Source organism: Tursiops truncatus, chromosome 17, assembly GCF_011762595.2.
Source record: "Tursiops truncatus isolate mTurTru1 chromosome 17, mTurTru1.mat.Y, whole genome shotgun sequence".
In the NCBI taxonomy this organism is placed as follows: domain Eukaryota; kingdom Metazoa; phylum Chordata; class Mammalia; order Artiodactyla; family Delphinidae; genus Tursiops; species Tursiops truncatus.
In genome coordinates, this window is record NC_047050.1 from 75279095 (window position 1) to 75304339 (window position 25245).

General features: G+C 41.6%; 1 protein-coding gene and 1 pseudogene across 3 annotated transcripts in view; one reads left to right on the forward strand and one right to left on the reverse strand.

The window, feature by feature from the left end:
• Positions 1-25245, reverse strand: part of TRAPPC9 (trafficking protein particle complex subunit 9) — a 499958-nt gene that overhangs the window by 460972 nt on the left and 13741 nt on the right. For 2 of the 3 annotated variants that reach the window (XM_033843252.2, XM_033843253.2), the window contains exons 3-5: positions 22104-22249; positions 12387-12515; positions 3116-3142 (exon numbers count right to left, since the gene is read on the reverse strand). In XM_033843252.2, coding sequence (XP_033699143.1) covers positions 3116-3142; positions 12387-12515; positions 22104-22249 — 302 coding nt within the window. The remainder of the gene's footprint in view (positions 1-3115; positions 3143-12386; positions 12516-22103; positions 22250-25245) is intronic. The other variant, XM_033843254.2, reaches the window with a different exon arrangement.
• On the forward strand, positions 11-383 carry LOC117308737 (large ribosomal subunit protein eL31-like; annotated as a pseudogene).

Here is a 25245-nt window from a genome sequence, read left to right on the forward strand (position 1 = left end):
CTGGGTTTAGATGGCTCCCGCAAAGAAGGCTGGCAAGAAGAAGGGCCAGTCTGCCGTCAACGAGGTGACGACCAGAAAATACACTCTCAACGTTCACAAGAGCATCCCTGGAGTGGGTTTCAAGAAGCGTGCCCCTTGGGCACGCAAAGAAATCCGGAAATTTGCCATGAAGGAGATGGGAACTCCAGATGTGCGCATCGACACCAGGCTCCATAAAGCTGTCTGCGCCAAAGGAATAAGGGATGCCCCGTATTGTATCCATGTGCAGCTGTCCAGAAACATAAGGAAGATGAAGATGCACCAGACAAGCTCTGTACGTTGGTTACCATGTACCTGCCACCATTATCAAAAACCTGAAGACAGTTAATGTGGATGAGAACTAACTGCTGATTGTTAAGCAAAGTTACAGAACTGCCAAAACAAAAGAAAAGTGAATAACAAGCATTGATGAGGACATAGAGAAACTGGAACTCGCATACACTGCTGCTGAGGAAGAAAAACAGCACAACCGCTTTGGAAAACAATCTGGCAGTTCCTCAAATAGTTAAACATTTAGTTACCGTATGACCCTGTAATTCTAATTCCTAGGCATATACATGAGAGAACTGAAAACATACGTCCACATAAAAACATATATGAATGTTAACAGCACCATTACTCATAACAGCCAAAAAGTAGAAACAACCCAAATGTCCATCAGCTGAAGAAGGAGTAAACAAAAAGTGGTCTATCCATATGGTGAAATATTATTCAGCAAAAACAAAACGTGAAGTATTGATCCGTGATACAACACGGACAAACCTTGAAAACATTATGCTAAGTGAAAGAAGTCGGTCATAAAAGACTACAAGCTGTATGACTCCATTTATACGAAATGCCCAGAACAGGCAAATCCAGAGACAGAAGAGTGGTTGCCTGGGGCTGGGGGAGGATGGGGGAAATGGGTGGTGACTGATAATCTGTACGGGGCTTCTTGCTGGGGTGATGAAAATGTCCGAGATTGATGGTGATACACAACTCTGGTCATAGAGTAAAAACCTCTGTATATTTTAATGGGTAAGTTGTATTAAAACTGTTAAGAAAAAAAAGCACCTCGGACCAGTGCCTTCACGTAGTAAGTGCAAATTGCTAATTTTCATTATAGGAAGAAGAAACTTCTGTCAACATTAAAATGGGAAAAGCAAATTTGTGTTAACTGAAATGGGACAAAAGATCACTTCACTTGAAACAGCTGTTGAATGTACATGCAACATTCAGAAATGACAAGAAACAACAGTGTGACACGAAGAAGCATTCTGTTTCAAATGCCCATCAAGGGCTCGGAAGCTGAGCTTCTAGAAGTGATTGGAGAAGCTCTTCCCGAGACGGTCAAACTCCTCCTTCTGGCCTTTGACATGGTTGTGGGGAAAGCAGGCAGCAAAAACTCTGAAACAGTTTCCCTCAAATAATTTATCCATTTAAAGTTCAAAAATAAAATGAAGGTGATACAATTTCGTGCTGGGTTTTCTACAGAGCCGAACAATTTTGCCACCCCCGAGAGAACACTAGCAGAGCCTAAGGAGAGTCACAGCACACTGCTCCCAGGAGTCGTGAAGTGATTCCCCACCAACACGTGTGCCAGGGTTTAAAGGGCAGAGAAGAAGAGACTAACGTCTGAAAGGCAGATGAGACATTGGCAAGTGAAGAGAAGGCTGCGGCCAGTCCTGGGACAAGCCCTGTGAGCAGAGGCTAGAAGGGCTCCAGGTGAACTGGTTGTGGGGGGGGGGGGGGGTGCGGGCGGACAGAATCTCAACTCTCTTCTTGCTCTCCCTCGGGGAAGAAGATAGAGTTTGCATGCTTCTCACTTGGAACCGTAATAGAGGGCGTCCTGGGATGCCAAACCCTGGCTCTGCGTCCTTTCCTGCCAGTCTCACCCTCTCCCTGAACAGAAGCCCCACAGAACCACCCTGACTTTACTCCCAGCACTCGAAACTCAATTTCAGCTCTATACACCCTTATTTTGAAAAGTTTCAGAAATAAAAAATATTATATTCTTTTTTTAATCTCAACATATGACTGATTTTTCTGACAGCTCTAAGCTACTTCTACTTGGTAGAAGCACCTAATTCTCCTGCAAGGGAATCCCGTACTTTCCATCAGGCATAACTAGCCAGTATGGGCTCGTTAACTTCTATTGCTCAAATACCAATACATCTAACACTGATTTCATCGTTCATCAGTTTTGGATGGGAGGTGAGGGAGTATCATTCAGTTCCTCAGCCCGCCCTCAACTGCTTTCTCATCAGCAACTCAGGTCTCCTAAAAACAAAGCAAAACATTTGTTTTCCTTCCTCTAGGAAGGAAAACACTTTCCACAAGCTCCATCAGGAAACGTCAGCCTAGAGAAAGAATGCAACACAAATGTTAAAACAAAAATCTACAAACCTGAAGCAATTTCATTTCAAACTCAAGATACACAACGAGATGAAAGTAAATGTGCTGGTCACAAAGCACGTGTAAGCATGTGACCATCTGCTGTCCATCCTTCAAAGGAAGAGAGGGTTTTCATTTTTATTATTATTCTTTGTCATTGTCCGATTAAGGCAGAAAACAGTAGAGCTCATTACGAAATAATTAAGCACTGCAATAAAAGAGTTTTTTGCTGTATGAATTACAGAAGGCATTAAGAGGGGAAAGGAAAACCCACCTCTGTGAAAAATGCAGAATGTCTTTCCCTGTTAAGAACACACATACAAAATGCAACAGAGAATTCAAATTCACACTGAGAGGAGCATAAGCCACAGCATCAGAGCAGAGTCGTTACTATGAGTAAATTCGAAATTAACTGGACAGGCATGCTCAGTGCATTCAGAGAATTTTAAAAGCACACTGCAAATCATCCACTTAACCATGCTAGAGGAAGAATTTCCCTCTTCGACAAACAACATAAATCAATAGGGTGCCCCATGAAACAAGGAACAAACAACAATCAGGTTTGTAACAGTTCTGATTTAAAGTTACTTAAATCAGTATGTTCCAAAGATCGTAATCCGGAAATTTTAACCATTCATTCACACCACCATGAAACAAGCACTTAAAAAATAACCAAAAGAAACTAAGCACATAGATCATGTACCTGGATCAATGAGAACTTCTTGTGCCCCTGGAAGAAAGAACAGATTATGGTCTTTTATTTGAAAAACAAAACTACTTTTAAAGATAACTGCTAAATCACATTTCATAATTCACATAGCCTCAAAAAATATGAGACACTTGTATCTGATCAGAAAAGCAATTCTGAGTAACAGTATGTTACAATTCAGTGCCTTTATGCTTTAGAAGGAAAAAAAGAGAAGAAAACTATTTCTCATATCCTGCACAAACTGTAAAGTGCTTCCCTATCTCTCTCCCTTCCCACTTTCCAAGCTTATACTCCCTAACTCTTCTGAAACAAGTATGAGAATTTCTTATTCCCACAAATAAGCCAAGTGACAGAAGAATATCAATTTATTTGTATAAATATACGCCCACACCTTAGCCTGAAGAAGAAAGGTATCAGAAGGCTATATGGAACTTATTTCTCCTTCCTAAAATCACACGCGCGTGCACACACACACCCACACACACACATTCACACAGACACACATACACACTGATTTACTGGACATTTCACAAGCTAAGGATTTCCAACTTCTAGAAGGTAGCTCTGTAGTTGTTAGTTTACAACACAGAACAGTTAACTTCATTATTATCAAGAAGCTTTTGAAAGCCTTGATCATCTATTAAACCATCCAAATATCAACGAGACCCAATTAGCCTTCTCTATAGAATGTAATTTCCCATGATGGCAAAACATACCCTAAGAGGAACTGGGTTCAAGAGTCCTGCTTATCATTAGATATGATCTTTTTTTTTTTTTTTTTTTTTTTTTTGCGGTACGCGGGCCTCTCACTGTTGTGGCCTCTCCCGTTGCGGAGCACAGGCTCCGGACACGCAGGCTCAGCGGCCATGGCTCACGGGCCCAGCCGCTCCGCGGCATGTGGGATCTTCCCGGACCGGGGCACGAACCCGTGTCCCCTGCATCGGCAGGCGGACTCTCGACCACTGTGCCACCAGGGAAGCCCTCAGATCATTTTTAAACATGTTAACAGGATTCAGAAAGGTATGTCCCAATAACATATATTCTTACTGAAATAGCATGTTTTCAATCGTCCATAGAGAATAGGTCCCATGATGCTACTTAAGAGCTACTCTGTGTACTGCAATCTCCATTTTTACATGCAGACTAAAACTCACTGCCATCTAGAAGCCACGATTATACTAAAGAACAGGTGCTTCCTACTGGATACTGACTACATGCCAAACACAATGCTTGACAACCATCATGTGTGATTGTCAGGGCAACCCTACGAGGTAGATGGGGATGAGAAAGCCTGCGGGGCGGATGCGGAGCCAGGGATGCGGCACCATCACACACTCCACAACATGTCCACGACGAGTGCTGACGGATCTGCACTGAGGGGACACTGAGCTGTGTGGAACCTTGGGGGATGTCAGATTTCCAGATAGTGCTAAAAACATCCTGTTCAGTGAAAAACCTGGTCAAATATGTTATACTGTGCCATGTCCTTTGAATAGGGAACATGAATGAGACTTTTTCGATGCCTCAGAGTCATAATCACAATCATCAATTACTCGACCTCTTAGGGCGTCCAGGGATGAACCGGGCCCCATGCTAAGTACACTGAGATTGCAGAGCTTTTAAGGTTGTTTAATGAAGCTTGTAAAAATCTTTCTGTCTCAAGCCTCACACAGGCGGTCAACTATCACTTCTCACTGGTGTGGACGTATTAATACCACCTGAAACGATCCTTTTCTGCCTTTTAAGCTAATCCATCTAATCCAATCTTTTCGAACAGCAAAGAACAAGCTCAACCACAACAAATGGACAGCTTTTACCAAATGAACTTTAACGTCTAATTGGACTCCCTGGAAGCCCTTTCCTTTTATTAAACCCACTTCTAGGTACGCAACAGTCTACTGACCGGTCGACTTTGCTATCTGATTATCTGGCCTACTCAGAAGGCTTCTCACCTCATTGTGTGTGTGAGGGGGTGGGGAGATAATAATTGGTGCTGTCTGAAGAAATCACAGTGAGAAAAAGGAGCACCCTCCAGCCAGGTCTCCACAGACAGGAGTACCTCAATGTGCTCAGAAATGATATCATCAGCATCATCAGCCTCCAATGGACTGATTTCACATTAACCAAATTCATAAGAGACTGGTGTAAGAAAGTCAGAGGCTGGGACTTCCCTTCCACGCTCCCAATACAGAGGGCACGGGTTCGATCCCTGGTCGGGGAACTAAGATCATGCATGCCGCAGGGTGTGACCAAAAGAAAAGAAAAAAGAAACAGAGGTTTAACTTATTAATTTAACAGGAGACATAAAATTATCGATCAGACTAAAATATCGGAGTTCAACAATCAGCATATTTTCTCTCCAACGACCCAATCATGGGCAGGAGGCCACATGGCAAGCATGGACAGATGCAGAGCAAGAGGGATTTCCTAGATTAACTTGATGGACTAAATTTCTGTTACAGGGACAGACCTGCTGCCTAGACCACAATGAATGCTGGTCACGGTGCATGGACAGTGGCCGAGGCACAGCTGTGAACACTTGTGTAACTCTCCCTTTCCCACTCTTTCCAGGCCGACGAATGGACAGATGTACACAGAGATCCACAGACAGGCTGATACCTCTAAAAACCCAAAGCCCATCTCTGAGAGCCTGGAAGCCAGACTGCCAGGGTTTAAATACCAGCTCTGCCACTTACTAGCTCTGTGACCTTGGTCAAATTACTTACCCTCTCTGTGCCTCAATTTCCACATCTGTAAAGTTGGGAAAATAATCAAACCTACCTCACTTGGCTGTTGTGAGGATCAAAGGATTAAATTAGTTTCTGCAAAGTGCTTAGAAAAGTATGCAGCACATTTCAGGTGCCCAACAAATGTTAACTATGAAGCATGCCCCGCCTGTCTCCCTTCTAATCAGCTATAATGTTTCCTTGCTAGTTTAAGTCACAGAGGACATCCTGATTTCCCTATTTATAAACTCCTGAGGAGCACCCTTCTGTTCCACTCCACGACCTCTTCAAACTGAGGGAAGGGACGCTTCCTCCCCACTCCTCTGGGCCATGAGGAGGGCTTCTCCCTCAACACTCCTGACCCCTGGCCCACAGCTAGCCCTCCTCGCACAAATGGAGTGAGGAGTGGGCTCAGGGAGTCTGGGAGACAAGTGGGGCACGGGAAACCATTCTTCCCCCCCGGGTGCTGGCCACCCTCAGGAAGCACCCAGGATGCTCAGCGTTGTGACATGACAGCCCTGAGCATGACGGGGACAGGTCCCCTCATAGGAAGGCCCACTGTGGCCCAGAACTGCCGGCGACTGCGTGAGTCTCTCTAGTTCCGGGATAGAGTATTAAGACACCCATTTCCCTGAAGCCCTAAAGTTCACGGAGAATGTGGCTTTACCAGTAACAAAGGAGACGTTTAGCTCCCGCTGCCTACTCTCTCGTCTCATCTCTCAGTTGGCTGGTGGAGAAAAGAAGAGTGTAATTACTGGGCCCACTTAAGCCCCAACATATACTAATTAGCCAAAAATTCTGTGGCTTAACGTTCAGGGTGACTGTATACCAGCCCTAATTCTGAGGCTGCTGCTAAATTATGAGTACAGGAAGTACTGAACCTCTTCAAATATTTTACTCATTTCTTAATTGGATCTTTTGTCATAAAACCAGCTTTTTCTATTTCAATTCCTTAGTAATTGCTAAAGACTATATAAAATGATGGCTTCATACAAAACAATAGCTAAGGGTTTGAGCTCTTTTGAGATAACCACTGTGCTAAACACTTTACATAATTTCTGATTCTCACAATTCTACAAAGCAGATATTAGCGTCCCTATTTTACAGACAAGGGAAAAACTCAGAAAGAACTGACTCAAGTTCGCATGGCTAAGTGGTAGCATGTGCATTCAAAGCCAAGTCAAAAAACTACGCTCCTTCATACAGCAACCAAATCACCTCCCACTAATTAACGCACAGCAGTGGGTTCAATACTCAGGGAGTTCAATACGTTTTTCAGCTTTAAGGTGCTCCAGGGACCACTTCTATCTGTTTTATAAAATCATGGCTCACTGGTTTCTAATACTGGAAGAAAAGTACAATTTCACCATTGTTTGCACAGCAAGTCTGAAATTTTCACACTGAGATGACAGAATAAAAATAAGATATAACTAGAATAATTTGTCCAGGTATCCAGACATAATGGACATTGTGCTATCCTGAAGCACTAAACAAAGAAGTCAAATTAAAGGAACGTGGGCTAAGTCGTCTTCCACAAACAGGAAAATTAAGACTTTTAAAAGGTGCAACAGCGCCACCTATGGCCCAAAAGGCTGTCCAGGTTGCTGTAAAAGACACAACACATAAATTGCCTGTATAAGAAACAATCAGTAAGGTTTTTAAAAATAGGATGCTCAGAGCCTATAACTAAAAGCTTATCTAGCTCATAACTGAATTCTGCTTCAGGGAAGGGAGTGGTATTCAGTATGTAATCTGAAATTGTTAACACTCCTGAATATAAACAAAAGACATAGGCTCATGGAAACTAATCTTAGAAGAAGGAATCCAGTCCAGCCTCTTCATTTTACAGACAGGGAGACTGAGACCCAGAATCCATCCTTCTAGCAATCAGCAGCAAAGCTCTCCTAGTCCTTTTGTTTTACACTAGCTAGCTGTACTAGCTCTATATTCATAAAAGTCATGTCTGCATGTTTCCAACATTAGATAACCTGTGTCTTGCAAAATACTTCCCAAAGAGCATTTAACTACAAATCATACAATTTTCTTGAAATACAAAACACTTATTTATATATTAAAATAAAGAGGGAGGGGATATGGCGATATATGTATACATATAGCTGATTCACTTTGTTATACAGCAGAAACTAACACAACATTGTAAAGCAATTATACTCCGATAAAGATGTTAAAAAATAAAAAATTTTAAAATTTAAAAGTAATTTAAAAATAATAAATAAATAAAATAGCATGAGCTCCACTTTTTTTTTTTTTTTTTTTTTTGCAGTATGCAGGCCTCTCACTGTTGTGGCCTCTCCCGTTGCGGAGCACAGGCTCCAGACACGGAGGCTCAGCGGCCATGGCTCACAGGCCCAGCCACTCCGTGGCATGTGGGATCTTCCCGGACCGGGGCACAAACCCGCGTCCCCTGCATCGGCAGGTGGACTTAACCACTGCGCCACCAGGGAAGCCCTGAGCTCCACTTCTATTCCCTCTATAAAGGAAAAGTGACAGATGTCAAATCGTTTTGATTATTTACCTCCCCCAGCAGCAGAAATACCTCAATCAAAAAAAAAGCAGCATTCTCTTAGCATCAACAAGGCAATTCCTTAAAAGAGAACATTCCGTCTTTATGTTGTAAGAGGACACATGACCCACCGCCATGATGATGCTCAGATCTGGATTGTGTAAACTGTCAACATGTCATTAAATGTACAGCTCTCTCGTCTCAAAAAACTCATATAACTGTGCCTTGACTTCTAACAGGCAGAATTGTTCTCAGAGCTTTCTGAGATGCTCTTCCCAGGTTTTATAAAATCCTCAAATTTGGCTTGAATAAAATTTTCCATTTTCTTTCTTAAAAAATAAATAAATAAAACCTATTAAGGGTACAGGAAAAAAATCAAAACTTTCTTCAATCACAAAAGAGATAAGCTTATTCTCTGCAAATAATCAATACTGATTTTTCTAAACATAAAGGCTGTGGTCAAATTCCTCGCAATTTAAAGGTTCTAGTGGATGATTACAAGCCAATATGAATTCTGAGTTGTAAAAATATACATTCTGTACAAACAATCTTCAAGTTCTTCAGCTGAAGACACTTTAGCTAGTCCCTATCTTACTAGGATGACACTCTCATCAAAACTTCATACTGCACTAAAAAAAGTAACCGAATCCTTATCGCTTTAAGTCATATTCATATATATCACATGTATATACACACTGAATATGCATCATAAATAAACCACCCTCTTCAGTATTCAGAGCTGATCCTTCTAAACTATCTGTCATTGTGACAGCAAATTTTTACTGAGAATCTCCTGGGTGCTTTGTGCAAGGTATCTAACTCAGTCAGACTAGGTAAATAACATTATTCAAATTTCACAAATGAGGAAATATATACTTAAACCATAAAAACCAACTTAACATATTCATCATAAGGAAAGAAAAGAGTAGCGATTTTTATTTTCTCTCAATTTTCAGTGGCTTGATCTTTTCTTCCGTACTGAAGACTACACAAAAGCAGTTCAGCCTCTATAACTTTTTCTCTCGACAAGCCTCACTAGAGAAGAACAAGCGGTAAGTCATTAGCAATGGTTGGATCTTCAAAGCTCACTTCTCTTTTGCACTGTAATCATTTTTTATGGGTTTTTTTAGTGCTTCCAGAGTTAAAATAAAAAATACTAACTTTTTAGGTCATTAGCTGAGAATAAAACATTTGTGAAAATGTACAGTGTTAATCTATGCCCCTCTGTCTCGTATTCTCACTGATACCTCTTCTTTTATGGCCTCATCAGGTTGAGATCACTAAAATCAGTCACTTATGAACTCACAGGAGTTTGGGAAACCAGTCAACGGGAGGCTGATTAGAGGAGCAATTAAGGATGCCTACTGTACAGTCACCCCAGCCTGGCTCCAGCCCCGAGTCTGGCGCTGCCAGTTGCGTGATTTGGGGCAAGTTACCCCATCTCTTTAAACCTCAATCCCTCACCTGCAAGAAGGAGTTACTGATAACTACCCTCAAACACCTGCTCTGAGGTAAAACGTAAGGAAAGCATTTAGCACAGCCTGGCCTAGGGCAGATGCCAAATCATTCACAGCTATTTCAATAATTAGGGATGATAACGCTTACTATTAATAAATTAAGCTAGTCCAAAAAGTACCAATAACCATAAAGGAGAAACATTTGTAAGTCAACAAGCATTTCCTTTTGGATTGATTGCAGAATGTCCTATTGATTTTTTAATAAACCAAGTTTTGAATAACCTTGAATACTCTGAATACTAAGAAAGTGGAAGTTTTTTTTAAAAAATTTAAACAAAAGGAGAATTAAAGCAAAAAGACATAGGGAGTACAGAATTCTTTTTTGAAACTAAATTCAGTTTTAAGAGAGGGGAAAATCCCCTTTTTTCAGAGGAAATCTTGAAAACTATGTAAAGGGGATCTGAGATGTCTAGAGTCTTTTAACAGTACTCATGAATTCATATTACCAAGTCTTAAAACTACTTGACAATCAACAATAATAATACTGATAACAATAATGGCTGCTAACATTTATCCAGCACCGGCTGGGACTGTTGTAGGTCCTTTATATGTGTATCTCATGCAGCCTTCACAAGAACCCTCCAAGGTAAGTACAGTTATTATCTCCCCCACTTCACAAATAAGGAAATTGAGGCACAGAGAGATTAAACTTGCTCCAGGTCACATGGGCATTAAATGACATCTGTAGCCTGCTATTTTGCTGGTGAAAAAGGAACCTGAGATATAAATTCAAGGGAGAATGTTAAATAATCCGTTTGTCTGGTCTTCACCTCAAAGAGTAGACACCATAAATTCCTGATGTGAGACGAGGCTGCCACTGCAAACTGACTAATCTTGAAATTGATATCCAAGATGAAGCAACATACATACTCATGAAAGCAAATCCGTTCATGGCTCGGGACCCTTTAATGCCTGAAAGGTGGTAAAATCATTTCCGATCTAAATGCCATCAGCGCTGCTCTTTCAGCTCTCATCCAAGCTTCACTGGATGTTCTTCTCCACAGACTGTCTTCAACAGTAAAAAGTTCTCAAGTGTTTCACACTACGCACAGCTAAATAAAGCCACTTCTCTACTGCAGACGGAGCCCTTTTTCAGGCCTAAAACTTGCTTTGCCTATCTTCAGCAAGGGCAGAAAGTGAAGCATCGCCCTACAAAGGCTCCAGAGTCTCACTAAGCCCATGAGTAGAACAGTCTCAACACTTTATAACTCTTCAAGTAGCAGGGAAAGAATAAAACAAAACCACCTTCAACAAAAGGCCCCCAGAGAGAGAGCAGACGTCCTTCTAAGGAGAAGATAAGCAGCTGTCACCTGTGTGTTGGATACTTTAGCACTTGGCCGCTGGCGCAAGGGGACAAGAGGACTTGAAATGCTGGAATCTCATAGCAGAGACAGCAGTTACAACAACACGCGATAAACACAGGTGGTGAGCACCGACGGGAGGCATCTCAAGTCAAAACTGAAGCCCAGGAAAGCAGGGAGCAGAGATATCCCAGTCTGAGGACTTTCTCTATCACTTCTCAGCCTGCTTTACTTTCCTCTCCAATAACTGAGACCCCACTAAAACCGTTAGGAACGGTCTGCTGAAGGAAGATAAAACATCTTCAAGGACCACCAGAGATTCATCTAAGCAGTTCTACAAGGAATGCACCCAGATTCAGACGGAGTGGCTACACTGACTGGCGCATAGAGGTGGTCTCTGCAGTCTTTGCTGGTGACGGGGATGGTATAATTCAGGGGAAAAAGACATTGAAGGCATTTCCGCATCCAATACACATCAACGGCCGTGGGCCTTCTCTTTGGGGGGAAAAAATCCGTAAAAATCTCATGGTTCAAAAAACACCTAGTAGTTTTGTGTATAGCCTTGATCTCTGCATTCTTTGCTATTATCTTTGTGACCTATGCGGTATGACAACCACATCCTGAACATTTAAGGCAAATTCACTTATTAAGGGTCAAAAGGGTCAAGTTCATTCAACAAGCATTTGTGGTTCTGCTCCTCCAAAGATGCATTTTTACTCTTCACAGGTGCTAACAAACATGAGGAAATCAAACTTCACGCATTAAGAGAACTTCATCAACCAGAAAAAGAAGAAACAGCTCCCCGGGCCCTGAATTAGCTGTTAAAATTGACATCTGGGACTAACTTCACCAAACACACAGGAATTATGACAAGGGCCCAGACAGAGAACTTCAAAGACAGCCTACCATGAAATTTTATGCAACTGGTCCAGAAATCAACCCATCATTGTAATCCATTAATATCATTTGATAAGACTCAATAAGATCAATACATATTCAATAGAATCAGAAGACAATGTCTCATGTGCAGGATTTCTTTTTTTTTTTTTTTTTTTACGTGCAGGATTTCTGACTCAACGGATTTTATATTTTATTTAAACATTACTCAACCTTCACTCAGAGGGAACAGTAATAGATTACTCCTGCTTGCTTAAAGACTGTAACTGAATCTAGGATGGAGGCAAGAGCAGAGCTTACCTGGTCGATGTCTGTTGGCTGCTTCAGCAGGAAGTGAGCTACCCTGGACCCTTCGAGCTCCAGTTTTACCACCAGTTCCACCAGGATAGTGATAGATGACAGAAGCTGAACACAACCCTTCAAGGGCAGCTGGGCATTAAAATAAAAGTTCAATTAATAAAGTTAGTGGCCCATCCTTAGCAAAAATTGCAGTGACTAAGAATGATCTGAACGGCGTGATGATGTGGAAATGCCAATTTTTCCACAAAACAGAGATCAAACCTACAGATCACTGGTTTTGTTACAAACAGGAACATGGCCCCTACTATGTTTTGCAGGCCCGTGTCAAAGCTGGCAGCGCAGAAAACTCTCGCGACGCTCAACGTTTCTCTGAGGGGCTGAGCACATGTGAGCCAGGCTGTTCATTCATTCATTTAACCAACAGCTTAGTTCACACTGTGTGGCAGGCTCTGTGCCAGATGCTGACACTGCAGACAGATGAAGCAGTGCCCTGGATCGAAAAGATTTTTAAAATCATACCACTGGAAGAAGGACCAGAATACCTATCCCCATCACTCACCCGGAATGCATCTATCCCATTTCGAGCAAACACCTAGCAGGCCTGTCTCCTTCTCAAAGGCAGCCACACTGAGTTGCGGCAACTTTTCATTCTTCTATCACTGGCAGTTAAACCCTAAGAAACTTGGGCTATGCTACTCGCCTCACAAGTCGTGCTGCAGTGTTCATCTTTACCCAGTAGCTCAGTCGTTCTCAAACTTTTTGGTCTTAGAACTCCTTCACGTTGAAAAATCACTAAGGACCACAATAAAGAGCGCTTTTTTTGTGCAGGTTACATCTACAGATATTTACCATGCTCGAAAATAGAACTAGAAGAGGATTTAAATATTTATGTGTTCCTTCCTTTTAAAACAATAATAAGCCCATAACATGTTAACTTTTTTTTAATATCTTTATTGGAGTATAATTGCTTCACAATGTTGCATTAGTTTCTGCTGACTAACAAAGTGAATGGGCTATATGCATTCGTATATCCCCATATCCCCTCCCTCTTGCGTCTCCCTCCCCCCCTCCCTATCCCACCCCTCTAGGTGGTCACAAAGCACCGAGCTGATCTCCCTGTGCTATGCGGCTGCTTCCCACTAGCTGTCTATTTTACATTTGGTAGCGTATATATGTCAATGCTACTCTCTCACTTCGCCCCAGCTTACCCTTCCCCCTCTACGTGTCCTCAAGTCTACTCTCTATGTCTGAGCCTTTATCCTGTCCTGCCCCTAGGTTCATAAGAACCTTTTATTTTTTTTAAGATTCCATATATATATTAACATATGGTATTTCTTTTTCTCTTTCTGACTTACTTCACTGTCTATGGCAGACTCTAGGTTCCTCCACCTAACTACAAATAACTCAATTTCATTTCTTTCTATGGTTGACTAATATTCCATTGTATATATGTGCCACACCTGCTTTATCCATTCATCCGTCAATGGAGAGTTAGGTTGCTTCCATGTCCTGGCTATTGTAAATAGTGCTGTAATGAACACTGTGGTACATGACTCTTTTTGAATTATGGTTTTCTCAGGGTATATGCCCAGTAGTGGGATTGCTGGGTCATATGGTAGTTCCATTTTTAGTTCTTTAAGGAACCTCCATACTGTTCTCCATAGTGGCTGCATCAATTTACATTCCCACCAACAGTGCAAGAGGGTTCCCTTTACTCCATACCCTCTCCAGCATTTATTGCTTGTAGATTTTTGATGATGGCCATTATGACCGGTGTGAGGTGATACCTCATTGTAGTTTTGATTCCTATTTCTCTAATGATTAGTGATGTTGAGCATTCTTTCATGTGTTTGTTGGCAATCTGTATATCTTCTTTGGAGAAATGTCTATTTAGGTCTTCTGCCCATTTTTGGATGGGGTAGTTTGTTTTTTTGATATTGAGCTGCATGAGTTGCTTGTATATTTTGGAGATTAATCCTTTGTCAGTTGCTTCATTTGTTAATTTTTTCTCCCATTCTGAGGATTGTCTTTTCATCTTCTTTATGGTTTCCTTTGCTGTGCAAAAGCTTTTAAGTTTCATTAGGTCCCATTTGTTTACTTTTGTTTTTATTTCCATTTCTCTAGGAGGTGGGCCAAAAAGGATCTTGCTGTGATTATGTCATAAAGTGTTCTATGTTTTCCTCTAAGAATTTCATAGTATCTGGCCTTACATTTAGGTCTTTAATCCATTTTGAGCTTATTTTTTGTGTATGGTGTTAGGGAGTGTTCTAATTTCATCCTTTTACATGTAGCTGTCCAATTCTCCCAGCACCACTTATTGAAGAGGCTGTCTTTTCTCCACTGTATATTCTTGCCTCCTTTATCAAAGATAAGGTGACCATATGTGTTGGGTTTACCTCTGGGCTTTCTATCCTGTTCCATTGATCTATATTTCTGTTTTTGTGCCAGTACCATACTGTCTTGATTAATGTAGCTTTGTAGTATAGTCTGAGGTCTGGGAGCCTGATTCCTCCAGCTCCATTTCCCTTTCTCAAGATTGCTTTGGCTATTCGGGGTCTTTTGTGTTTCCATACAAATTGTGCAATTTTTTGTTCTAGTTCTGTGACAAATGCCATTGGTAGTTTGATAGGGATTGCAGTGAATCTGTAGATTGCTTTGGGATGTACAGTCATTTTCACAATGTTGATTCTTCCAATCCAAGAACATGGTATATCTCTCCATCTGTTTGTGTCATCTTTAATTTCTTTCATCAGTGTCTTATAGTTTTCTGCATGTAGATCTTTTGTCTCCTTAGGTAGGTTTATTCCTAGGTATTTTATTCTTCTTGTTGCAATGGTAAATGGGAGTGTTTCCTTAACTTCTCTTTCAGACTTTTCATCATTAGTGTGTAGGAATGCAAGTGATTTCTGTGCATTAATTTTGTATCCTACTACTCTACCAAATTCATTCATTAGCTCTAGTAGTTTTCTGGTAGCATCTTTAGGATTCTCTATGTATCGTATCATGTCATCTGCAAACAGTGACAGTTTTACTTCTTCTTTTCCAATTTGGATTCCTTTTCTTTCTTTTTCTTCTCTAATTGCTGTGGCTAAAACTTCCAAAACTATGTTGAATAACAGTGGTGAGAGTGGGTAACCTTGCCTTGTTCCTGATCTTAGAGGAAATGGTTTCAGTTTTTCACCATTGACAACAATATTGGCTGTGGGTTTGTCATATATGGCCTCTATTATGTGGAGGTAGGTTCCCTCTATGCCTACTTTCTGGAGAGCTTTTATAATAAATTGGTGTTGAATTTTGTCAAAAGCTTTTTCGGCATCTACTGAGATGAGCGATTGGTTTTTATCCTTCAATATGTTAATATGGTGTATCACATTGATTGATTTGCATGTATTGAGGAATCCTTGCATTCCTGGGATAAACCCCACTTGATCATGGTGTATGATCCTTTTAATGTGCTGTTGGATTCTCTTTCCTGGTATTTTGTTGAGGAGTTTTGCATCTATGTTCATCAGAGATATTGGCCTGTAGTTTTTTTGTGTGTGACATCTTTGTCTGGTTTTGGTACCAGGGTGATGGTGGTCTCATAGAATGAGTTTGGACATGTTCCTCCCTTGGCTATATTTTGTAAGAGTTTGAGAAGGATAGGTGTTAGCTCTTCCCTAAATGTTTGATAGAATTAGCCTGTGAAGCCATCTGGTCCTGAGCTTTTGTTTGTTGGAAGATTTTTAATCACGGTTTCAATTTCAGTGTTTGTGATTGGTCTGTTTATACTTTGTTTCTTTTGGTTCAGTCTCAGAAGGTTGTGCTTTTCTAAGAATGTGTCCATTTCTTCCAGGTTGTCCATTTATTGGCGTATAGTTGCTTATAGTAATCTCTCATGATCCTTTGTATTTCTGCAGTGTCAGTTGTTACTTCGCCTTTTTCATTTCTATTTCTGTTGATTTGAGTCTTCTCCCTTTTTTCCTTGATGAGTCTGGCTAATGGTTCATCAATTTTGTTTATCTTCTCTAAGAACCAGCTTTTAGTTTTATTGATCTTTGCTATTGTTTCCTTCATTTCTTTTTCATTTATTTCTAATCTGATTTTTATGATTTCTTTCCTTCTGCTAACTTTGGTTTTTTGTTCTTCTTTCTCTAATTCTATAGGTGTAAGGTTAGTTTGTTTGAGATTTTTCTTGTTTCCTGAGGTAGGACTGTATTGCTATAAACTTGCCTCTTAGAACTGCTTTTGCTGCATCCCATAGGTTTTGGGTCGTTGTGTTTTCATTGTCATTTGTTTCTAGGTACTTTTTGATTTCCTCTTTGATTTCTTCAGTGATCTATTGGTTATTTAGTAGCATATTATTTAGCCTCCATGTGTTTGTATTTTTTACAGTTTTTTCCTGTAATTGATATCTAGTCTCATAGCATTGTGGTTGGATAAGATACTTGATATGATTTCAATTTTCTTAAGTTTACCAAGGCTTGATTTATGACCCAAGATATGGTCTATCCTGGAGAATGTTCCATGAGCACTTGAGAAGAAAGTGTATTTTGCTGTTTTTGGATGGAATATCCTATAAATATCAATTAAGTCCATGTTGTTTAATGTGTCGTTTAAAGCTTGTGTTTCCTTATTTATTTTCATTTGGATGATCTGTCCATTGGTGAAAGTGGGGTGTTAAAGTTCCCTCCTATGATTGTGTTACTGTTGATTTCCCTATGGCTGTTAGCATTTGCCTTATGTATTGAGGTGCTCCTATGTTGGGTGAATAAATATTTACAATTGTTATATCTTCTTCGTGGATTGATCATTATGTAGTGTCTCTCTTTGTCTCCTGTAATAGTCTTTCTTTTAAAGTCTATTTTGTCTGATATGAGAACTGCTACTCCAGCTTTCTTTTGATTTCCATTTGCACAGAGTATCTTTTTCCATCCCCTCACTTTCAGTCTGTATGTGTCCCTAGGTCTGAAGTGGGTCTCTTGTAGACAGCATATGTATGGGTCTTGTTTTTGTATCCATTCAGCCAGTCTATGTCTTTTGGTTGGAGCATTTAATCCATTTACATTTAAGGTAATTATCTATATGTATGTTCCTATTACCATTTTCTTAATTGTTTTGGGTTTGTTTTTGTAGGTCTTTTCCTTCTCTTGTGTTTCCTGCCTAGAGAAGTTCCTTTAGCATTTGTTGTAAAGCTGGTTTGGTGGTGCTGAGTTCTCTTAGCTTTTGCTTATCTGTAAAGGTTTTAATTTCTCTGTCATATATGAATGAGATCCTTGCTGGGCAGAGTTATCTTGGTTGTAGGTTTTTCCCTTTCATCACTTTGACTATGTCCTGCCACTCCCTTTTGGCTTTCAGAGTTTCTGCTGAAAAATCAGCTGTTAATGTTATGGGGATTCCCTTGTATGTTATTTGTTGCTTTTCCCTTGCTGCTTTTAATATTTTTTCTTTGTATTTAATTTTTGATAGTTTGATTAATACGTGTCTTGGCATGTTTCTCTTTGGGTTTATCCTGTATGGTACTCTCTGTGCTTCCTGGACTTGAATCACTATTTGCTTTCCCATGTTAGGGAAGTTTTCAACTATAATCTCTTCAAGTATTTTCTCAGACCCTTTCTTTTTCTCTTCTTCTTCTGGGACTCCTATAATTCGACTGTTGGTGCATTTAATGTCGTCCCAGAGGTCTCTGAGACTGTCCTCAATTCTTTTCATTCTTTTTTCTTTTTTCTGCTCCCTGGCAGTTATTTCCACCATTTTATCTTCCAGCTCACTTATCCGTTCTTCTGCCTCAGTTATTCTGCTATTGATTCCTTGTAGAGTATTTTTAATTTCAGTAATTGTGTTGTTCATCACTGTTTGTTTGCTCTTTAGTTCTTCTAGATTCTTGTTATTTGTTTCTTGTATTTTCTCCATTCTGTTCCAAGATTTTGGATCATCTTTACTATCATTAGTCTGAATTCTTTTTCAGGTAGCTTGCCTATTTCGTCTTCATTTATTTGGTCTTGTAGGCTTTTACCTTGCTCCTTGGTCTGTAACATATTTTTTTGTCAATTCTTTTTTTTTTTTGATGGGTGGTGCTGTATTCCTGTCTTCCTGGTTGTTTGGCCTGAGACATCCAGCACTGGAGTTTGCAGGCAGTTGGACAGGGCCGGGTCCTGGTGCTGAGATGAGGACCTCCAGGAGGCCTCACTCCAATTGATATTTCCTGGGGTCTGAGGTTCTCTGTTAGCCCAGTGGTTTGGACTCGGAGCTCCCACCACATGAGCTCGGGCCCAACCTCCAGCCTGAGAACCAAGATCCTGCAATTTTCGTGGCGCAATTAAAAAAAAAAAAAACAGAAAGAAAGAAAAAAAAGGAGCAGTACAATATCAAAGAATAAAAAACAAAATAAAATTAGAAAGATAAAAAACATATTAGGAAAAATAAAACTATAATTGAAACAACTGCAACAAGGTAAAATGAAACCACACACAGAAAAAAGAAGAATAAAAGGTGGGGGGGGGAACAAGCCAAAAGGAGAGAAAAATAACAAAGTATAAAGAATAAAATAAAATTAGAAAAACAAAAGATTTATTTGGAAAAATAAAAATATAAAAGAATCAACAACAATGAATCAACAAGGTGAAACAGAACCCCAATCTAAAAGAGGAAAAAAAATAACTCTTGGTTCTGGGGGTGGCGTTTAGGTGGCGGTGGAACTTAGGCAGGGGCGGGGTTTAGGGTGGGGCGGGACCTAGGCGGGTTGGGGGTTGACGTTCAAGCGTGGGGCAGGGCCTCTGCTTAGGACCTGCCAGAAGGGGAGCGGCAGCACGTGGAAAGGAAGGTCTCTGGAGCTGGGGTTCCAGGAGTTTGGAGGTGGGGCCCTGAGTGAGGGTGTGTGGGTGGGGATTAGGCCCAGCACGGTTGGAGGGCGTCTCCGAGTGTAGAGGTGAGGCCCTGGGTGGAGGTGTAGGGGCGGGCCTTGGGCTCTGCGCTGCAGGAGGGAGGCTCCGAGGGCAGAGGATTAGGCCTGGGAGCCCAACAGGCTTCCGGATGCCTAGGTGAACAGGGTGAGCACTGGCCGCGTTCCTTTCCGTTCCTTCGTGCCCCTTCCCCACTGTCTCCCCAAAAGTCTCCCCCGTCCCCGCTGGACCCCTAACCGTGGATGGGTCCCGCTGGGTGTAGGAACTCCTCCCCTTCCCCAGCCGCCCCTCAGCAGTGCCGTCCCAGAGGTCTGGCCTTTACTTTTGCTTCCCCTTCCCTCCCTCCCACTCCCTCAGGACCCATGTGGCTGGAGGGGGCCTTGGTGGGCAGAGGATCAGGCCCGGGATCTCAGCAGGTTCCCAGGGGCCCAAGTGGGCAGGGGAAACCTGGCCACGCTCCCTTTTGATCCTCTGCCCTCCCAATGGTTCCCCAATTTCCCCCTTCGGGCGTGGGATCCCTTCCCCTCCCCCAGCCACCCCTCAGGGGCTCCAGTCCCATCCCACCTCCACTTTTCCTCCTCCTTCACTCCCCCCACACCCCACATCCTACCCAGTTGCTGGAGGTTCCTCCCATCCCCTTAGGTGTCCGTGGTCCCCCACCGGTGCCTGGTAGGTGCCCAATTTGTGAGGAGATGCAAATTCCACGTCCTCCTAGTATGTCATCTTGTCCATGTTAAATTTTTTAAGGGGTGTTTTTTTGTTTTTTTTTTTTGGCTGCGTTGGGTTTTCGTTGCTGTGTACAGGCTCTTCTCTAGTTGTGGCAAGCGGGGGCTACTCTTCATTGTGGTAAGCGGGGGCTACTCTTCATTGTGGTGCACAGCCTTCTCATTGCTGTGGCTTCTCTTGTTGCAGAGCACAGGCTCTAGGCACAAGGGCTTCAGCAGTTGTGGCACGTGGGCTCAGTAGTTGTGGCTCGCGGGCCCTAGAACGCAGGTTCAGTAGTTGTGGTGCACGGGCTTAGTTGCTCCATGGCATGTGGGATCTTCCCGGACCAGGGCTCGAACCCGTGTTCCCTGCATTGGCAGGTGTATTCTCAATCACTGCGCCACCAGGGAAGTCCCGACCATGTTAAATTTTTATGAAAAACAACTACGTTTCAGAACAACAACAATATGCTGGAAGAGGGGCACTGTTTGCATTTTTACAATTTTACATGAAATTTCTTTCATGTCTGGCTCGAGACAAGTGTACTGGATTCCCACACCTGCTTCTGCCCTCAATCTGCTGTGATGTCACACGTCTTGGAGCCCCCCGGAAACCCCACTGTGCGTTTCTGAGGGACCAAGAGTGAAATTAGCTGGCAGCACCCGGCACCACCCACTCCACCCAGCCTTCACAGGAACCCGACCTGCCCATTATCACTGGGTGGGTCAGGTGCCCGGTGGCATTCTTCCCGGATAAGCACCTAACCTTCAGCTCTACTCCACCAGTCCACAGCAAGTCATTATAGACCTCTCCTTCAAGAAAACAAAGTAAAACTCCTATTCACCTTTCCCCTCCTACTTAATCCTTTATCTGTTTCTTGTTTCTTTCCATCTATTCCTTCTCTTTCTCACTTTTATCTCCCTTTCCTCTTTAAGAAGCCAAATTATGAAATTTAAGTCCATTTTAAGAATTTATATTTTGTGTGTCCTATAGGACGCTGTTGATCTTCCACTGAAGAACCTGGTTACTTCATTCTGACTTGTATTTGCCACAGTGGCTGACGGGCCCTCTGACTGAGCTGTCAACCTCTTCCGGGAAAGGACCCTGTTTCAGCCCTCACTCACGCCACATTTATTTAACAAGCACTCACAGAACATCTACAATATACTAGATGATGGACACACACAGACCACGCCTCCCACTCCCACCTTCAGGACATAGCCCCTGAAGGAGAAAAACATGCAAACAGGCAGTTCCAGCACAGAGGGTAAACTCCACGCAGACAGGATTCTGTACAAGACCTGCGGGCACCCACTGCGTGGAGGGGTCAGAAGAGGCTGTCCTTTGAAGCAGGTTTTTAAAGTCTTTTTAATGGAGATATGATTCACATACCGCAAAACTCACCCACTTAAAAGTGTACGATTCGGGAGCTTTTGTATATTGACAGCTGTGCAACCCTTACCACTATCTAATTCCAGAACCTTTTCATCACCCCGAAGAAACCCCATGCCCATCAGCAGTCCCTCCCCATACCCCCCTCTGCCCAGCCCCAGTAATCTGCTCTTTGCCTCTAGATTTGCCTATTCTGGACATTTCAGATAACCGGAATCATATTATATGTGGCCTTTTGTGTCTGATTCCTTTCACTTGACATGATGCTATCAGGGTTCGTCCATGTTGTAGTGGTATCAGTATCTCATTTGTTTTTATGTCTGAATAATGTTCCACTATATGGAGAAACATTTTGTTCATCCATTCATCATCTGACCTATGGATGAGGTTTTGAAGAATGAGTGTAAGAGGTGACTATCATGGGGAATGGCATTCTAAGCAGAGGGCAAGATGTGCTTTTCAAAAAAAAAAAAAAAAACAGAGCAACAAGGCAATTCAGTGTGTTTTTGAGGAAAGTGCATGCTTGCTTCAGCAGGACTGCAGTGCAGGGCTGGGTGGGAAAGTGGCAGGAGATAAGGTGAGGCAGCTACCCCGGAAGACTCCCCACTGCAACCAGCTCAGCTGACGGCTTCCCCTCCCTCTCCATATGTTTTTAGAGCGACTGTTTCTAGGTTTTCTCTTATTTCAAGTAGCAGCTGCTGTAATTACATATGTGATCATCTTCATCAGATAACCTTACCTCCAAGCCACAGAAAGTCATTCACTGCGCGAAGCAGGTCCACGGACATATGGTAATGGACCAGGGAGTCCTGCAGCATCCCGGCCTGCAGGCACAAATCCCCCACATGCTTCCGCATGCGCCCTTGGCACCGCTTCTTGTAATGTCTATAAAGTAAAATGCACAGAAATGTATCATTGCTAATGCCCGACTTCTGCCCCAAAAGCACACTGGCTAAGCACTTTGCAATTCCCTCGCTACAAAAAAAATGCTAAGAAGGCAACCTTAGGCTCCACAATTGAAAGCCAGCCACCATCATTGCCAGCTTATGAGCAAAGTTATTTTTTAAACCTAATAGGATACACGTATTTCACATGGATAATATTAGAGCAGCCTTTCTCTTTTCAAATTTTCCAATCACAACATTAGCACAAGAAAGTTTATGTTTCAGCTTTTTAAAAAAATCAATTATCTTCCACTTTCTTAACCTCAAACCTATTATTATTTTATAAAGAGAGCTATGCTGCGTATTATAAGCCAACTGTTTGGCTTTTGCAAACAAGACCTTTATCGTCACTATTTCAGAGCAAGCTTTAATGATACTCTGAGAGGTGGGGCCTGGGACCCTCGCTAACAGCTCTTTAAATATTGGCAAGGATGTGCTATTAAATACTGCAAAAGCTTCTAACTCTGCATCAACTCAGAAACCAAAGAAACTACACCAAAATCCTGCTTTATCATTTTTAAATATTCCTATTCTTTTGAATATTAAATTTCTTAAAAGATAAGATTTTTCAAGAAAAACAGCAGCTGTATTAAATTTCCTCCAACCAAGAAAGCAATCTTATCAAGAAAGAAAACCCCTATGCTAATCCAAAAGATGTGAAGTTTCTAGCTAAATGAATGCACAGATCTCAATACAAACTTAAATCCCATCAGATCTAACTCTGGAATGTAGCTTTTCTGTTCCAAATGTTCGCTGAACTAAGACCAGCACGTAACACAGAGAAGGAGAGAAGAGGAAAGTCGGCTTGTCCTCTATCTGTTTTCTTCCCAGCCACAAGGCACTGCTAGGATGGCCCCCGCCAACAAGCCCTCCCCGTAAGAAAATACTGCATCTAAGCTGCCCCGCCATCCCCAAGCACACCCTGCCATCTCTCCCCCACTGGTCACCTCAACAGTCCTCTAATGGTCTTCTAATGACCCGCCCACCCTGTACCACCCTCCCCTTCATCCCTGCTACACACACACACACACACACACACACACACACACACACTCTCACACACTGCCAGAGTGGCCTTCCCAAAGCACAAATCTGATTAGGTCACTCCCTCACTTCAAAGCCTTCAAAGTTTCCCCAGTACAGTTCTAGCCCCCACCCCCCCGCACTGCCTCCTGCATTCCCCAGCCTTACCACAGTACCAAGGCCCCCAGTGACCGCAGGGGCCACCTGACCCTTCGGTCTAGCTACTTCCCACCCACCTTAGGGCTCATTTCAACTCAGTTTCTCATGGAAGCCTTCCCTGCCTCCAACCTCTGCACCTGTGGGCCTCTCCCTCCCAAAGGTGGGCAGTGCTTGGCCTGCTTTCTTGCCGTGTCCTCCTGCTCTAACCAGAAAAGAATTCAGCGTCCAAATGCACATTTTCCTCCTCCATGACCACGACTGTGGACTTTTAATACGTGGCCCAGTTTACAAATACCACCATGATGTTGACTCAATAGATTTTGAATTAGACTTTTTTTCAGTAGACTCTACTCCTATCCTGCTAGACTAAAATTTGCTTTAAAGCATCCTGTCTTAACTCTCCAAAAAAAGTAAATTATTGCATCTTCGTATGAACTTACAAAGGTGCACATCTACTGTAGCAAAATATAGCCCAGAACATTTTCAAAAATAAAAAGTGCAACCACTGTGATCAGAAACAGTTGGTTTTGAAAATACAGGATTTTTACAAAAAGGAGGCAGCTAAATATGCTCATAGTTTTTCATATTAAGGTCACACGATTCAACAAACAATATAAAATATTCGAAATTATATAAAAATAGAAGGAACCCTAATACTTGGGAGGAAATCTCCAAAATACCATACAAACAAAATTCTATCACAGATTTATATAAATTAAAGTATTTAACTCTCGAAGTACTGTATGTCCCAAGACTGGGTCATCTCAAGATTATGAGCAATTCTGTTCCAATCCTTTGAAAACACAGTAAGAAACAGATAAAGGAATTAAGTCAATTCGATTTGTAGTTAGCTAAACTACAAAATACTTTAAACTAAATATTTTAAGCCAATTTTGGAATTTAGAATATAAGCTTTCTCATCAAAATTCTTTTTCCAAAAAGACACGGATCCTTCTTTCACGGATCATTTGAAAATGGTAATGTCACGTTTTTTAAGTCTCTCTAAAAGTTCAGAGTTCTTATATATACATTATTAGAATAGTCACATTGTGTGACCATTGAATATGTTTATGGATAAGGAAAAAAAACATACAAGCAAACAGTATAACAAAGAAAAATACAACATGAAGCCACAGTGGCAAATAAATGTAACATTAACACAAAATGTAAATATTCAAAATATGCCATAATTTGTTGTAAATTTCAAAACTAATGGTGAATTTCAAAGCCATGAGCAATAGAACTTAGCCAAAAATGTGAATATGCTCTAAATACTTCAAAGAGTTATTTCAGTATTCTTACAAGTTATAACCACTGGGTTAAAGGAACTGGAAATAAGGATTGATACAAAAATTAAAAACCCGATAACCCCTAAGTCATAATGGCCTCAAATCAATCATACCTAAATCACAGGCAAAGACCTGCAGCCTCCCCAGATAAAGGGAAAGGCATCCTCTCTAGAAGCTGTGCAAAAACACCTAACACACAGCCGCAAGCACTGTCACAGAAGGCGTTCACACTGCACTTTACACTAAGGACAATTCAACTACAGATATACGCTGTATTATTCTCATGACTTATGATCAGATAAAAGAAGAAAATGTTTCATATGTGTGCAATTTGGGTACTATTTATGTGGCTTGTGGGAAAAAAGGGCTTGGTATATTCTAATCCAAAAACCAATTTACATGCAAAGAATGTATATATTCAAATCCAAAGGAAAACCAGAGCTGCTCAACAACAGTTTGCAATTAA